Source organism: Fundulus heteroclitus, chromosome 20 (genome assembly GCF_011125445.2).
Source record: "Fundulus heteroclitus isolate FHET01 chromosome 20, MU-UCD_Fhet_4.1, whole genome shotgun sequence".
NCBI classification, from domain to species: domain Eukaryota; kingdom Metazoa; phylum Chordata; class Actinopteri; order Cyprinodontiformes; family Fundulidae; genus Fundulus; species Fundulus heteroclitus.
Window position 1 is genome coordinate 43,339,020 of NC_046380.1, and position 16,417 is coordinate 43,355,436.

General features: G+C 42.3%; 1 protein-coding gene across 2 annotated transcripts in view; it reads right to left on the reverse strand.

Annotated features, from left to right (window-relative positions):
* Positions 1 to 16,417, reverse strand: part of LOC105920400 (calcium-dependent secretion activator 1) — a 710,204-nt gene that overhangs the window by 657,149 nt on the left and 36,638 nt on the right. For both annotated transcript variants that reach the window (XM_036151653.1, XM_036151654.1), the window contains exon 3: positions 6,532 to 6,864. In XM_036151653.1, the coding sequence (XP_036007546.1) occupies positions 6,532 to 6,864 (333 nt within the window). The remainder of the gene's footprint in view (positions 1 to 6,531; positions 6,865 to 16,417) is intronic.

Sequence of the window (16,417 nt, forward strand, 5' to 3'; positions counted from 1 at the left end):
AAACGACAAACAAAGGTGAGCTTATAAAGGGAGCCTGACAGGTGATGAGAATCAGAACACACACACGAGGAACCAAATAACCTAGAAAAACAAAGATAAACTACAGGGCCAAAAAAACACAGGGGAACCGAAGAGCCTAGCAAACACTGGGGAACAAGGAGGCAAGAGAACACTGGGGAACAAAGAGGCTAGAGAACACTGGAAGCTAAAACGCGTACGGAAACACGAGGGAACTAAGGGGAAAAGACATTGGAGGAATCTTTAGAACCTGCGCAGTGTTTGAACTGTTCAGAAGCAGTAGAGCTTTCTGAGCTATCTAAAATTTTAGCTTCATCTAAACCTTCAACCTGTATGTTAGACCCAATCCCAACCAAGTTGTTTAAGGACATATTCCCTTTGATCAGTGGCACTATTTTAGACATGATTAATCTATCCTTAGTAAATGGATATGTACCACAGGTTTTTAAAGTAGCTGTTATTAAACCTTTACTTAAGAAACCTTCTCTTGATCAAGATGAGTTAGTAAACTACAGACCTATATCTAATCTTCTTTTCTTATCTAAAATTCTTGAGAAAGTAGTTGCTAATCAACTTTGTGAACATTTACAAAGCAATGACCTACTTGAGGAGTTTCAGTCAGGCTTCAGAGCTCATCATAGCACTGAAACAGCTCTGGTGACGGTCACTAATGATATTCTCATGGCCTCAGATAATGGACTTGTGTCTGTACTTGTCCTGTTAGATCTCAGTGCTGCATTTGATACAGTTGATCACAATATTCTCCTACAAAGACTTGAGCATACTGTAGGGATTAAGGGGAAAGCATTAGGCTGGTTTAAATCTTATCTGTCGGACAGATTCCAGTTTGTTCATGTTAATAATAAATCTTGCTCAAATTCTAGGGTCACCTGTGGAGTACCACAGGGTTCAGTCCTTGGACCAATTCTCTTTACTATATATATGCTTCCGATCGGCAAAATTATCAGACAGCATGGGATTAATTTCCACTGTTATGCTGATGATACTCAGCTATATTTATCCATAAATCCTGATGAATCCAATCAATTACTTCGACTGCAGTCATGTCTTGATTACATCAAAAGCTGGATGACTTTAAATTTCCTGCATCTAAATTCTGACAAGACCGAAGTTGTAATCTTTGGGCCAGAGTCCTCAAAAAATAAACTTCTTAACCATTCACTTAATCTGTGTGGCATTAACTTGGCCTCTGGTAATAAAGTAAAAAATCTTGGTGTTATTTTTGACCAAGACATGTCATTTAAATCCCATATTAAACAGGTTTCCAGAGTTTCCTTTTTTCACCTCAGGAATATCGCCAAAATTAGAAACATTCTGTCCAGGAGTGATGCTGAAAAACTGGTCCATGCATTTGTTACTTCAAGGCTGGACTATTGTAATTCTTTACTATCAGGAAGTCCACAAAATGCAGTTCAAAGCCTTCAGCTGATCCATAATGCTGCACCAAGAGTGCTGATAAAAATCAACAAGCCGGATCATATTTCTCCAATTTTAGCTTCCCTTCATTGGCTTCCTGTTAAATCAAGAATAGAATTTAAAATTCTTCTTCTAACGTAAAAAGCCCTTATTAATCAAGCTCCATCATATATCAGAACTCTGATTACCCCGTATGTTCCTAACAGAGCACTTCGCTCTAAGACTGCAGGTCTGCTGGTGGTTCCTAGAGTCTCTAAAAGTAGAATGGGAGGCAGATCCTTTAGCTATCAGACTCCTCTCCTGTGGAACCAACTCCCAGTTTTGGTCCATGAGGCAGACACCCTGTCTACTTTTAAGACTAATCTTAAAACTTTCCTTTTTGACAAAACTTATAACTAGAGTGGCTCATGTTACTCTGAGCTACCTTTATAGTTTTACTGTTATAGGCTTAGGCTACTGGAGGATATCAGGATCTAATTTTCTCACTCTATAGAGTTCTACTGTTCTTCAATTATGCATTATGTGTTGTCATTTCTGCTTTAACTTTCTGTTCTCTCTCTTTTATCTTCATAGTAGGTACACCTGGTCTGGCGTTCTGTTTACTGTGACATCATCCAGAGAAGACTGCTCACCCGCTACTACCATCTAATGTAGAACAGATTACTGGATCAATGTGTGCTTCTGTGCTTTTTTTTCTCTCTTGTGTCTTTGCTCTGTCTTCTGTAACCCCCAGTCGGTCGAGGCAGATGACCGTTCATACTGAGCCCGGTTCTGCCGGAGGTTTTCCTTCCTGTTAATGGGGAGTTTTTCTTCCCACTGTCGCTTCATGCTTGCTCAGTATGAGGGATCGCAGAATGCAGACGACTCTCCCTGTGGCTCTACTCTTCCCCAGGAGTGAATGCTGCTTGTCGGGACTTTGATGCAATCAACTGGTTTCCTTATATAGGACATTTTTGACCAATCTGTATAATCTGACCCAATCAGTATAAAATGATTGAACTTGATTTTGTAAAGTGCTTTGAGATGACATGTTTCATGATTTGGCGCTATATAAATAAAACTGAATTGAAGTGAATTGAAAAAAACAGCCGTACAGAAATGCTAGGGCTCAACAAGCGTATAAAAACGCTGGAGCACAACTAGTGTATGAAAACGCCAGGGAAATGGGCATATGGAAACGCCAGGGAAACGGGCGTACCGAAACGCCAGGGAAACGGGCATACGGAAACGCCAGGGAAACGGGCGTATGGAAACGCTAGGGCTCAACAAACGCTGGAGCACAACTAGCCTACCAAAACGGCAGGTGAACAACAGACGTGCGGAAATGCCGGGGAAACAGGCGTACAGAATCGCCAGGGGAACAACAGGAAACGCAGGACACTAGGGAACACTGGAGAAACAGGAGAACTATGATAACCCAGGAGCACTAGAACAATACAGAAACTAGGGAACAAAAAACAAAAACTAAGGAAACGCTTGGGGGACAAAACAGGTGTACAACAATGCCAGAGGGAAGGACAGACGTACAAAAACGCTAGGGCTGAACAGACGCACGAATATGCTGGAGCACAACTAGGGTGCGGAACGCCAGGGATAGGAACAGGCATACAACAATGCTGGAGGGAAGGAACAGGCGTACGACAACGCCAGAGGGAAGGAACAGGTGTACGACAATGCCGGAGGGAAGGAGCAGGCGTACGACAAAGCCAGAGGGGAGGACAGATGCACGCCAACGCTAGGGCTCAACAGACGCACAAATACACTGGAGCACAACTAGCGTGCGAACACTAGGGGAAGGAACAGGCATACGACAACGCCAGAGAGGAAACGCCAGGGCGTGAAGGAAATGCCGGGCATGAGGAAAATGTCGGGGTGTGAGGAAATCCATACACCAGGAACAGAGAAATCTAAACACCAGGGAACAAAGGGCGTCCTAACATGCCAGGGAATGGAGGGCGTCCTAACACGCTGGGAACCAAGAAATCTAAATCACCAGGAGACAGAGGGTGTCCTAACACGCCGGGGAACCAAGGGTGCGCTGTGCAGCAACAGACCGGGTGCTCCGGAGGGCACAGACGGCGACACGGGTGCGCCGGAGGGCTCTGGCGGCAGCCTGCGTGTGCTGGGCAGCGACAGGTCGGATGCACCAGAGGGCACAGATGGCTACACGGGTGCGCCGGAGGGCTCTGGTGGATCTAAACATGGGGGAAACAGAGGAACTAGGAGGCTACAGGAGAACCAGAACAATGGAGAAACCAGGGGAAGCCAAAAAGAGAAACTAAGGAGAACTAGAATCAGACAACTAAGGGGTGTGAAATAGCTCAAAACTAGGGAGTCAGAAACCTAAACGAGCGCTGGGACCTAATGAGCGCTGGAACCCATAGAGCGTAAGACAAAAATAAAGAACCAAACCAAGAACCAGAAAACAAAGGCAAAAACTAGAAAATTCAGGCATAGACTAAAAAATAAAGCAAAAACTAGAAAATCAAAACAAAGCTAGAAAACTAGGGAATAAACAAGAACACTAAAGCAAAACTATAAAACTAAAGCAAACTCCGGAAGACTAAACGCAAAACCTAGAATACTAAAACACTAAGGAAACAGAGGAACTAGGAGGACTCAGGAGAACTAGAACAGGGGAACCAGGGGAAGCCAAAACCAAACTGAAACTACAGAGGGCAAGAACCAGACAAAACCAAAGAACACGAGGATCAAGACAAAACAAAGGAGCGTAACACAGCTCATATCTAGGGAGCCCAGGAACCTTACAAGCGCCGGGTCCTTAATGAGCACCGGGACCTTAATGAGCGCCAGGACCTTAATGAGTGCCGGGAAAGCACAGGAACCCATACGGTGCAGGAACCCATATAGCGCAGATACCCGTATTGCACAGGAACCTATAGAGCACAGAGAAAAGAAAATCAAGGTAAAAACTAGAAAATTAAAACAAAGACTACAAAACTGAAGCAAAACTAGAAAACGAAAACTGGAAAACTAAATCAAAACTGGGTAACTAAAGCAAGAACTAGAAAATAAAGGTCAGAACTACAGAATAAAGTCAGGAACTACAAGACTGAGACGGAAACTACAACATTAAGACGAGAACTACAAAGCTAAGACAGGAACTACAAGGTTTAAACAACACTAGAAACCTCAAGAACTAGAAAATTAAAACAAAATAGAAAACTAGGGCACAACTGGAAAACTAAGGCAGATCTAGTAAACAAAGGCAGGTACTCGAAAACAAAGACAAAAACTAGAAAACTAAAGCCAGACAAAAACTAAAGAACTACAAGAATCCTAAGAGCCACTAAATAATTTCGGAACTAAGGGATGCTAAGTAATTTGAAACTAGAGGGTTAAAAATAACTCAAAACAAAGACAGGAAACTAGGGAACTAGGGCAGAAACTAGAAAACTGAGGCAGGAAAAACACGACTAAACAGAACTAGAAAAACTAAGGCCGGCTAGAAAGCTAGAGCAAACTGCAAAACTAAAGCAGAACTAGAAAACTAAGCAGAACTAGAAAATTAAAGCTAAACTAGAAAACTAAGGCAGAAAGAAGTATACTAAGGCAGGAACAAAACACAAAAGTTAGAACTGGAAGCTAAAGTAGAACTAGAAGGCGCCGGGCAGCAACGTCTTCATCATGCTGGGCAGCTGCGACAGTTAACGCTGGGCAGCGACAACAGAAAGCGCTGTCTTTTAATGCTGGGCAGCATCGGAAGCGGGCTTCGCGGAGGGTGAGCCAGGGGAACAGAGTCAGAGACGGGGCGTCGCGGATGTGACCCCGGCAGACGAACCAGAGGCAGAGATTGCAAACAGCGACCCCGGCGAGACGAACCAGAAGCGGGAGCCGCAGAACAGCGACCCTGGCGAGACGAACCAGAGGCGAAGGCACCCACACGGAGATCCTGGGCTGAAGCAGAGTGACTCCTCCCGGCGGAGCAGAACCAGAGGCGAAGGCACCCACGGAGATCTTGGGCTGAAGCGGAGCGACTCCTCCCAGCAGAGCAGAACCAGGGGCAAAGGCACCCACGGTGACCTCGGGCCGATGCGCAATGGAACCAGAGACAGATGGCACCCATGGAGACCTCGGACTGAGGCGAAGCAGATCCTGTGTGCTCGGGTTCATCCTTTGGCTGGCTCGTACTGTCAGGATATTGTCCAGCAGCGCAGCCAAACAAAAAACAAACTTGACAAGACGGGAACGAAGGCGGAAAAACAGGAGCAGACAGACATATATATATATGTGTGTGTGTATATATATATATATATATATATATATATATATATATATATATATATATATATATATATGCTGGTGCCGTAGATCACTGTGCATTTAAAAATATATATATTAAGGAGTTAAACTTCATATTTGAAAATTTCATTTTACATGTTTGATGATCAGAATTACGTAGGGCCTTGGCCATCAATTATCCTGCAGAGGTCTGTGGATATGGCTCCCCAGACCAATACTGAGCCACGACCAAAGTGATCTTGCTGAAAAATGTTGAAGGCTGCATTACCTTCACTGCAGGTTCTCCAGGTCCTTTCATGTCTGGAACATGAACGAACCTGATCCCAGTTGATAAAAGAACAGAGCACCAATACTGAACTTGACAACTTTGTTGTTTTCTGGCAAATGCCACTCAAGCTTCACAGTACTGGGTAGTAATCATGGGGTCTACTAGAGGATGTCATGTCCTCACTTAGCCCTCATGACGTCTGTTTAAAATGGTTTTCTCTGAGACATTCATGCAAGTGGCCCACTTTGTACTCATCCTGTTTGTCCCTGCACAAAGGAGCAAATACTACAGATGTAAGAAGGGAAAATGTCTGTGGGCTCCACCTGTAGAACCATTCCTGTTTTTGGGGTCGTCCCCTTGTTGCCCCTTTAAAGCATCTGTTATTATTTCCATTCAAACTAAAACTGACCAGATCCATATTCAAAGAGTTTAATTGACTTGATATTATACTCTGATTAAAAAGTGTCTCTTTAATTTTTTGAGCATTGTTTTGCATAATCATGAGAGAGGAATGGGCAAGAGAAAGGGCATGTTGATATACTAACCTGGCAGGCATTGTAGAGAAGTTGGTGCTCAAACTTCTTTATTCCCAGAATCTGCTGAAACATCTCATATAGTTGGTCCTTGCTTAGAATAAGCTCAGAGGCGGCACTTGCAGTCATCCTCTGCTGTTGCTTCCTTGGGTCTTCCTCGCCTCGATAGATGGTGTCAAACTTAGCTATCCAGGAGCTCAACACAGTCTCTTTACTCAGTCCATCGATCTCAGGCAGGCTGCGTACCCGCTTCTCTATGTGTTTCTTAAATACCTCACGAGAATCACTTGCCGAAAATCCACCACTCTGCACCATCCTTGACACACGGTCACTTTTCAGGAAGATCTAAAAGGAAAATTAACAACAACAGATTAGTTTGTGGGTTGTTGTTGTTTTTTTTCTTCTTTGAGATTTTTCGCGGCTCTAGTGGCTCGCTTTTAATCACAGTAGGCTGAAAGGAAGGGGGGAGGAAGAGGGTGAGAGACATGCGGCAAAGGGCCGCAGGTGGGAGTCGCCTCCGTACATGGGTTGTGCTACCCGCTGCACCACCAGCGCGCCCTGTTTTTCTATTATGATACACTAATATTAAACTTATATCACTGATTAATAAGATGGCAATCATCTTTATTAGCCTTAGTTTCTCCTTTTCTATGGTCTTCCAACCTCTGCTACTCCCAACCCTCTTTTAGTTCAAGGCCCACGGCTCTCTCTCAGATCTACATATTTTCTCATTGACATCAACTTTCTTCAAATCTACCTTTAAAATCCCACAAAAGCATAGAAAATATATATCAATACAATATTTCTTATTTAACTGTATTTTGAAATGATACATTTACAAATGATACATTTACAAAGTGTCACAATCCACTACTGTTATGTTTTGGTTTTCATCTGTTTCCATTTTGATTATTTTCTTGCTAGGCCTTGACTTGTTTAATTTTCTCCAGTGTTCATTATCGCTTGAATAATGTGGCCGGTTTTGTTCATTTCTTTGTTTATTTTAGTCTAAGTTCATTCTTGTATTCCTATACATTTAAATTTCTGTTAGATCCATTCCCATGTCCCTTCCTTTCTACCCCTGGTAATCATTCTCCCTATCCCTTCTCCCTCCGCTCTGCCCTCATTCTTCTCAGCTGTTGCTCATTTCCATCTGATTTCTCTCACCTGCTCCCCTCGCCTTTTTTCAATCACTCTCCCGTGTATATAAGCTGTGTGATGTTCATCCCGTGTCTTTGGTTCCTCTATTTCTATGCCTGTTATCCATGCTCCATATCTATTTTTTCATTATTAAATGATTGTTTTACTTTACTTCTGTTGCCTTCAATTGGATCCTATAACAAACCAAACAAGCCCAAAAAGATGATACCAGCTAATATAGTTCAGCCATTTTAACTGTACATTTAATCATATAAGCCAATTTTACACCCAGACTTAGTCAATGAGATCACCGTCAGGGACCTCTGCTTCGTTGGCCTTAGGAAAGTACGGTGTGGAGTGACATCTAGTGTATACAAATTGCAGACTGCAGGAAAAACATGGAACAAAGTGTCCCATACGGATACTTCAGTTTGGCTCAAAACACGGTACATGGGCTTCCTAAAATGCTGTTTGTAGTTTGTTTTTTTGTTGTTGTTTTTTTGTTAATATGCGCTGGGACTTAACTTCTCATTCGTCCAGGTCTCTCTCCCTCTTCTGAATGTTGATCTGAACGCACAGCCAAAGGGGAATTTAAACATGGAGCTAAGTCTCATTTACTTTTTAACAATTTATTTGAACAACTTATTAACAATTTTTTTTAATGTGGGCATCATATGTGCCCTCTAATTTTCACATCTAATCAACTTCTCTCTTAATTTTTCTTAGTTTCTTTGCCTTTTTTCGTGGCTGCCATGTCACCATGATGGAAAAAAAAGTATGAGCTGAGCCATTTTTGATACACATTAACATTCATAGGGTGCTTTGCATTGATCAACTATGGTTGAATCTGGGCGTGTAAAGGGCTGAACTTCAATTCAATTCAGTTTTATTTAAATGGCGCCAATTCACAACACATCATCTCAAGGCACTTTACAAAGTCAAATTCAACTAGAACTGCAAGCAGTTATTAACGGGTTCCAAGCCCACGTACCGCCCCCTTTGAGCATGTTCCTGGACTTCAGCGTTCAACACCCTCATCCCACAGCATCTGGTGGAAAAACTGGAACATCTGGGCTTCAGCACACCCCTTCACCACTTCTTCACCTCCTGACCACTGTCGGTCCGGGTCTGACAGACCACCTCTGATGTCATCACCCTCAGCACGGGCTCCCCTCAGGGCTGCATCCGGAGCCCCTTGCGGTTTACTCTGAGACACGACTGCACCCCCAGGTTCACCCCCAATCACATCATGAAGTTCGCAGATGACACAAACTCAACAGTTCAGCTATGGAGGTGGTTAGCAGCACCAAGTTACTGGGGGTGCACATCACGGTCAACCTCACCTGGTCTGTGAACACCACATCACTGGTGAAGAGGGCACAGAAGCGCTTGTACTTCCTGCGGATGAGGAGAGCCCACCTGTCCCCACACATTCTCACAACCTTCTACAGAAGTACCATAGAGAGCATTCTGACCAGCTGTCTCTCTGTGTGGTGTGGAGGCAGCAGCACCTCCGACTGGTGGAAAATGAGGAGAGTGGTGGGTACAGCAGAAGGGATCATCGGGGCTCCTCTTCCCTCAATTAAGGACATTTCATCCCAGCGCTGCATGTCCCCAGCCCATAGCATCAACAGAGACCCTCAAACCCCCACCATGAACTGTTCCCTATATATATATATATATATATATATATATATATATATATATATATATATAAAATGAATATAATGAATGTTCTTCATTTACAGGTTCAGAGCCTTGGCGTCATCCTGGACAGCCTCCCATCCTCTCCTTCACTTTCCACATCATCACCTGGTTAACTTTCATCTCGGCAGCATCAAGTTCTTCCTTCACACTGTTGCCAAACTGCTTCACAGTCCACTCACCTCTTGACTTGACAATTTCTGCTCACGTTCTCCAGTCCATATCGTAGCTGCAGTTTATTTTTTTATTATTTGACGTAGTTTCCTTAATAATTTGCATGCATCAAAATCCTTGTGATTTTATTTAACGGCGGTCCTGGTGAGCAGCTGCTCCTGAAGTGGAGCTTCTGCTTATTGACTGACAGACGATGCAGCTCTGCCTTCTTTGTTACAGAAAAGCTCAGGTGGAATTTTTTTCACTTTTTCTGAATCAGACCCATTAAATGCGGGACACTGTTTCACATTCCGAACATTGTTAAAAAAAGAAAAAAGAAAAAGTGCATCATGCTAAATTAGCCTGAGCTAATAGCAAATCATGAGGATATCCCTGTTTGGTTTATCAGCTAAGTTACTGGCAGTGAGGGAATACACGCTGACAGGTGACGTGGCCACAGGTGGAAATAATTCATTAATTAACTGCAGGAGCAGCGACAGATACACTTACCGATTAAGCTGTTGTCAGTTGTTCATTACTTACAATTGAGAATAATAAAAGACTGATAATACTTTTCTGTGGAGTTCCATTATCAATTTTATATTTATCAGATTTTGTTACTCCCATCTGTACCTGTATAACCCTATTAAACAAGAAATCTTCAATCCAATTATAGGCCCTTCCTGTTATGCCCATTTTACATGATTTTATAAGCAACCCATCCTTCCATACCATGTCATATGCCTTCTCATTATCAAAAAATATTGCTACTACTACTTCCCTATTAATCTGAGCTTTTCTAATATCTGATTCCAAACACACAACTGGATCCATTGTACTTCCTTTTCTGAATCCACTTTGACATGAAGACAACAGTCTTTTACTTTCTACATAATATGTAATCCTTTCTGTTATCATTCTTTCCATAATCTTTCCTAAACATGAAGTAAGTGCAATTGGTCTATAACTTAAAGGGTTTGTTGGATCCTTTCCTGGTTTAATAATTGGCACAATAATTGCTACCTTCTAATTAGAAGGTAATCTTCCTTCTTTCCAAATCTTATTATATAAACCTAGAAGTTTTTCTTCAGCTTGTTTCCCTAAGTTTTTTTTTAACATAATATAGCATATCTGATCTTTTCCTGGTGCTGTTAATCCTGATCTAAACATCACTCTCTTCATTTCTTGCATAGAAAAATAAACATCCATGACATTTCCTGGAGTTGTTTCACCTTCTAAAATAAAATCATTTATCCTTCTTGTCTGCTCTCTCCTAAATTTTCCCGTTTCTGGTAAATTATCTGAACTATGGATCTTTGCAAATGTTCTTGCCATTACTTCTAGTTTTTCTTCATTTGTTACTGCTGTTCCATCTTCATGTTTTAGAACTGGATATGTTTTCTCTGGTCTATTTTCCTTCATTTTCTTAATCATTCCCCATACCTAAGCTATAGGGGTTGTTCTGCCTATTGAATCACAATAATCTCTCCATTTTGTCTTCTTTGCCTTCTAAATAACTTTCCTTGCTTCTGCTTGATCTTTTTTATATTCAATTAAATTTTTTAAATTATGTGTTCTTCTCAAAACTCTAAAAGCTATCCTCCCATTTCAAGTCTCTGCTCCGCTTAGAAAAAACACGGGATGTGACGTCACTTCCGGTGATGTGCCCAAATATGGGCATAATGGCCGCCCTGTTCACAGTTCTGGATGGCAGAGCTCTTGATGATGAGAGCTGTGAACTGATCACAAATTTCATAAATTTGTTAAAAATCAACGGTTTGCCCTTAAAATTCTGAAAATATTCATGAATGTCCAAGAGTGTTTTATCTAACCACACGATTTTTTTGATGGTCATAAAAAAAATGGATTCAGAGAAAAAAAAAATTAAACTTTATAATCTTGTATCATTCATTTTTAAAATCTTGTAAATTGGTCAAAATCGCCTGGATTTTTACCAAACTGAAAGACATGTTTATTCTGGCTGTGCTTTACAGATAGAGGCCATTTTTATTGGGATTGACCAACATTTGTGGAAAATACATTGATTTCTCCATTTTACAAACTTTGAAAAAAACAGAGTGTGGCACTTTCAAAAACTGGAATACATGCAGTGAGAGAATTGTTGCACCTTATTCAAGGAATACATCCTGAAAATCCGAGCTTGTAACACCACACAAGTGATTTTAGGTGAATTTTTGAAGTTTTCAAGTTTTTTTCCACACTTTTGGAAATAGGCCCCGCCCACTTGTTTCAATAAATACCATATTCAATACTTTAGTTAAGGGCAATGTCTGGAAGGGAATGAAGAAGGTTTTGTAAAAATCCGATCAGCCATTCTTGCGTAGTAGATTTCTTGACATCACAGCGCCCCCTAGTGATGGACGATCCTCAAATGCGGGTCACATGTGCAAAATCTTATTTGGACTATGGGTTGTGAAGGACATGTAAAAATCTGTTATGGTTTTACAATAATCAGCATTTACATTTAGAGCTAGCTAGCTAACAATCACTTATTTTAGCGTTACTTTTCGAAAAAGTCAAAATTCAAAAATCCGCCGCGATAACTTTTTTTATTTGTCCATGACACGCTTATATATAAAGTTTTGCGCGGATTGCACAAAAAATGTAGGAGGAGTTTAACAAAGGTTTAACCTTTGTAGCCATGTAGCGCAAAAACTAGCTGGGAAACGAAGGGTGTGCCAATTCCCTTTATTTTGCAGAATCATCCAATAAACAAAGTGTTTATTGGATGAAATTTAACACCCTCATCCAAGCCCACCTACGCCGCGCTCCCTTTGAGCATGTTCCTGGACTTTAGCGTTCAACACCCTCATCCCACAGCATCTGGTGGAAAACCTGGAACATCTGGGCTTCAGCACACCCCTCAACACTTCCTCACCTCCTGACCACTGTCAGTCCGGGTCTGACAGACCACCTCTGATATCATCACCCTCAGCACGGGCTCCCCTTAGGGCTGCGTCCGCAGCCCCCTGTTGTTTACTCTGATGACACACGACTGCACCCCCAGGTTCACCCCCAATCACATCATGAAGTTCGCAGATGACACAAACTCATCAACAGCTCAGCTGTGGAGGTGGTTAGCAGCACCAAATTCCTCAGGGTGCACATCACAGAAAACCTCACCTGCTCTGTGAACACCACATCTGGTGAGGAGGGCACAGAAGCGCTTGTACTTCCTGCGGAGGATGAGGAGAGCCCAACTGCCCCCGCCCATCCTCACAACCCTCTACACAAGTACCATAGAGAGCATTCTGACCAGCTGTCTCTCTGTGTGGTGTGGAGGCGGCAGCACCTTCCGACTGGTGGAAAACAACAGTTGTCAAGCTTCTAAAATTTGCGCACGACACCACTCTCATGGGATTTATCTCTGATTGTGGGAGGGTGACCATCTGGTGACCTGGTGCAGGGAGAACAACTTAGAGCTCAATGCTGTAAAAATAGTGGAGATGGTTGTGGACTTCAGGAAGAAAGCCCCAGCTACCCCAACACCCTCTGTGACTATATATAATATATTTCAGTCGTCAGTCAAGACAAATTATGTTGCGAGTTCAGTTGTTTTTTTTTTCTTTTCTTTGTTCAGTGGTTTGTGTTGTTACCACTGGCAAGTTCACGTCAGTAAGAAGAATGAAGTTTGTCAATGGAGGTTCAGTTCTGCTTGGGGCACAGGCTCGCCATGTCCTTTCAGAGAATCCATGGAATCTGATCCAGTAGTCTGATCCAGCTTTTTGATCAGCAACAACAAAAAACCTAGCCTGCACACGATAATATTATTATTGCATTCAGCTAAATAAACTCACTTTATCAATTTTTACAGCATTGTTTTTTCTTCATTCCTCACATTTCCATTGCGATGTTTTACATGCACTTTAAAAAATGTTCCCAACTCAAAACACCGGAATCATCTTTAACCCATGTAAAACAAAAATATAAAATCCTTTTTAATTATGAAACTATGACCTGTAATTTACCAAATTACAGCATAGGTTGTTTTTAATCCTCTTCCAAGTCTTTGTAAATCATGAGATGAAATACAGTTATCACCTTACCAAAGAGCATGAAATCCTTCTACATCCAATACTCTCCTTCATCATCCATTGTATGGACGAAACCCAGCGCTGAACACAGAGAAATGTCGGACTGGATCAAATACTGCGTGTGTGATGGGTTCAAGTACGTCGCTCAACATAGGAATTTACACATGTACAGCCTCAAGCTATTTAACTAAGATGTAAACGGGGTTTAAAATGTCTACTGTTTAGTTTGATATTAATGAACAGTCATAATTTTAATTTACATGAAGTATGTTTGAACTAGAAGAATTAACAGTGGGATGTTGATAAACTGACTATATTTGTATTGTAGTGCTTAACCATAGATTTACTTCTGAGTCAGTTAGCTTGCAGTTAGTTGACCTCCACACAGATTTGGCTCTGAAGGAACAGTCTGTTAAGAGTGATCATATATATATATATATATATATATGCTGGAGATAGGCACCAGCAGCCCCGCAACCCCATGAGGAATTAAGCGGGTCAAAAAATGGATGGATGGATGGATATATGTGTGTGTGTTTGTAGAGATCCATCCATGATCAAATCCTGTCCTCTGCTGGAATTTTTAAATGTATTCCATACAACGCCACATTAAAGCATTAGTGTATATATATTAGGGCTGGGCAAGTTAACGCGTTAATTTCGCGATAACTCATTAGACTATTAACGGCGATATTTTCTTTAACGCGCGTTAACGCATGTTGCTCACATGCTTTTATTTTGTGAAGGTCTGTTGCTGCGGTGTAGGGGTTTGAATCAGAACAGTAGGTGGCGATAATGCGCCAATAACCTCGCTGTCAGCCAAGCCTCGGATTCAGAGGAAGAAAGGTGCTGGCCGGAAAAAAACAAAGCCGACATGCGGAAGGCAGTGTTTTCCGCAGGAATAGCGTACCGCGCACGTGACGTCACCGTCTCAAGAGCAACGCCCCTTTTGCCGCTTAGGTAGGACATAGTGATGGGTCGATGAGGCGTCATGAAACGTTTCGACACATTGCCACTCTGTGCCGATACTGTGTCGATACTGTGTCACTGAATACTGACACCTGCTGGACCTTAAAAATCCCTACAGGCTACCTGGTTGTCAGAGTTAACTGACACTGATTTGATGACCAAGTATACACAATACAATTTAAATCATTGTATGTTGCATTGTATTATTTTATATTTTCATTTGAATTAAACATATATTTGGTTTTTTTTAGATACAGTCAATAAATAATGTGAAGGAGGATGCTTGTGGACTGGCTTTTTTATTTTTTACAAATGGTTGATCGGCCGCTGTGTTTAGTTACCTGACTAATATAATCTGTTCTGAAATCGGACATGCTGAGTATGACAAAGGGAGGAAGAACTACTCAGAGTAGCAGCTTTCTACTAATGGTAGATCAGCCGTTTTTTTTCTGAAACGACGCTCAGAACAAAGACGCACAGCGCAACCCGCCCAACCATAAAGGCGTCTGCCCAACCCATCCATCAGTGGTGCGCTCCGATCAGCACCTTGCGCTCACAGAGCGAGACTGTGGTACACCATCACACCAGAGTTGCAAAATGGTTAAAAATTAACCATTATTAACCATTATTTTGTTTACAGTTCACCTTGGATTTTATTTACTGCGCAGCATAGCTTTGCTGTGTGTGCTGCTTTGCGCGAATGCACACGCGTGCAGCTTAGAGGGAACAGAAACAGTTTGGCGCGTCAGTCAGTTCGAAACAGGTGCTGTATTGGTCACGTGACCGAAACAGTTCCTGTATCGGTCACGTGACTTTTCCGTAGCAATACACACATCGACACGGGTTTCGCTCTATGAGACCGACACATGCGCCGACGCATCGGTGTTGCCGGACCCATCACTAGTAGGACATACAGGTAGAGAACGCCCGTAGCAACCAGCTATTACACGCGCAACAGAAACAGCGATATGACCGACTTTATAGCCGTTAAACTTTCCCAAGACGATGTCCCAGGCGCACGGATTACTGGCCGCACTGTCGAAGAACACACCAACCTTCAGCTCAAACGATGGCTTGAGTGTCGAGGGCTTAAAAAAACGGAAAACGGGCCGAGTTGATCGAACGGTAAGCTTTGTTTTTTTTTTCCTGCACGGCGATCATGGCGTCCGTCCAGGGATCGGTATATGTTTAATGTTTGTCTTATTTGAAATGTTTTTGAGTAAGCTATCCTGGTAGCAGGGTATCATGTTAGCGCCTGCTACCATGATAGCCTATATGCTATCATGGTAGCAGGCGCTTCATTATTAACATGTCGGCCACCAAAATACTCTTACCTGTTCACTACTTGATGTCGCTGGAATTGGGTCAGGATGTTCTTCGGTTGGGCCCTTTCCTCCAACAAAATGCTTGCTACATATGTACTTGAATTTGGTAACTTTTTCCAGGTTGAATATGCTGGTGAAGATTCTCAGTCATCCAGGTCATGATCATTCCAAAAAAAGGTAAAAAACAAAGCAACTGGACTTGTTTTCCGTAGTTGAAGACGTTTCGCTTCCGGGAGAGGAAGCGAAACGTCTTCAACTACGGAAAACAAGTCCAGTTGCTTTGTTTTTTACCTTTTTTTGGAATTTCCAGGTTGAACTGTTGTGTAGGCTGACCGCACCGGTGTACCCAGCGCACACATTTCTCCTTGGCAGTCTTGAAGAAAACATCCTTCATATGCGGCCGATCAGCGTACCTCGAGTCGCTGTTGCCCGTTCCATAGCAACAATGTTTAAAAACCATGGTCTTAGATTTGGAAAAAGCAGTCATTTACCGAGTAAAACCAAGGGTAACGCACGTCTCTTTTACAGCGAAACAGCGACGGACTATGCAAG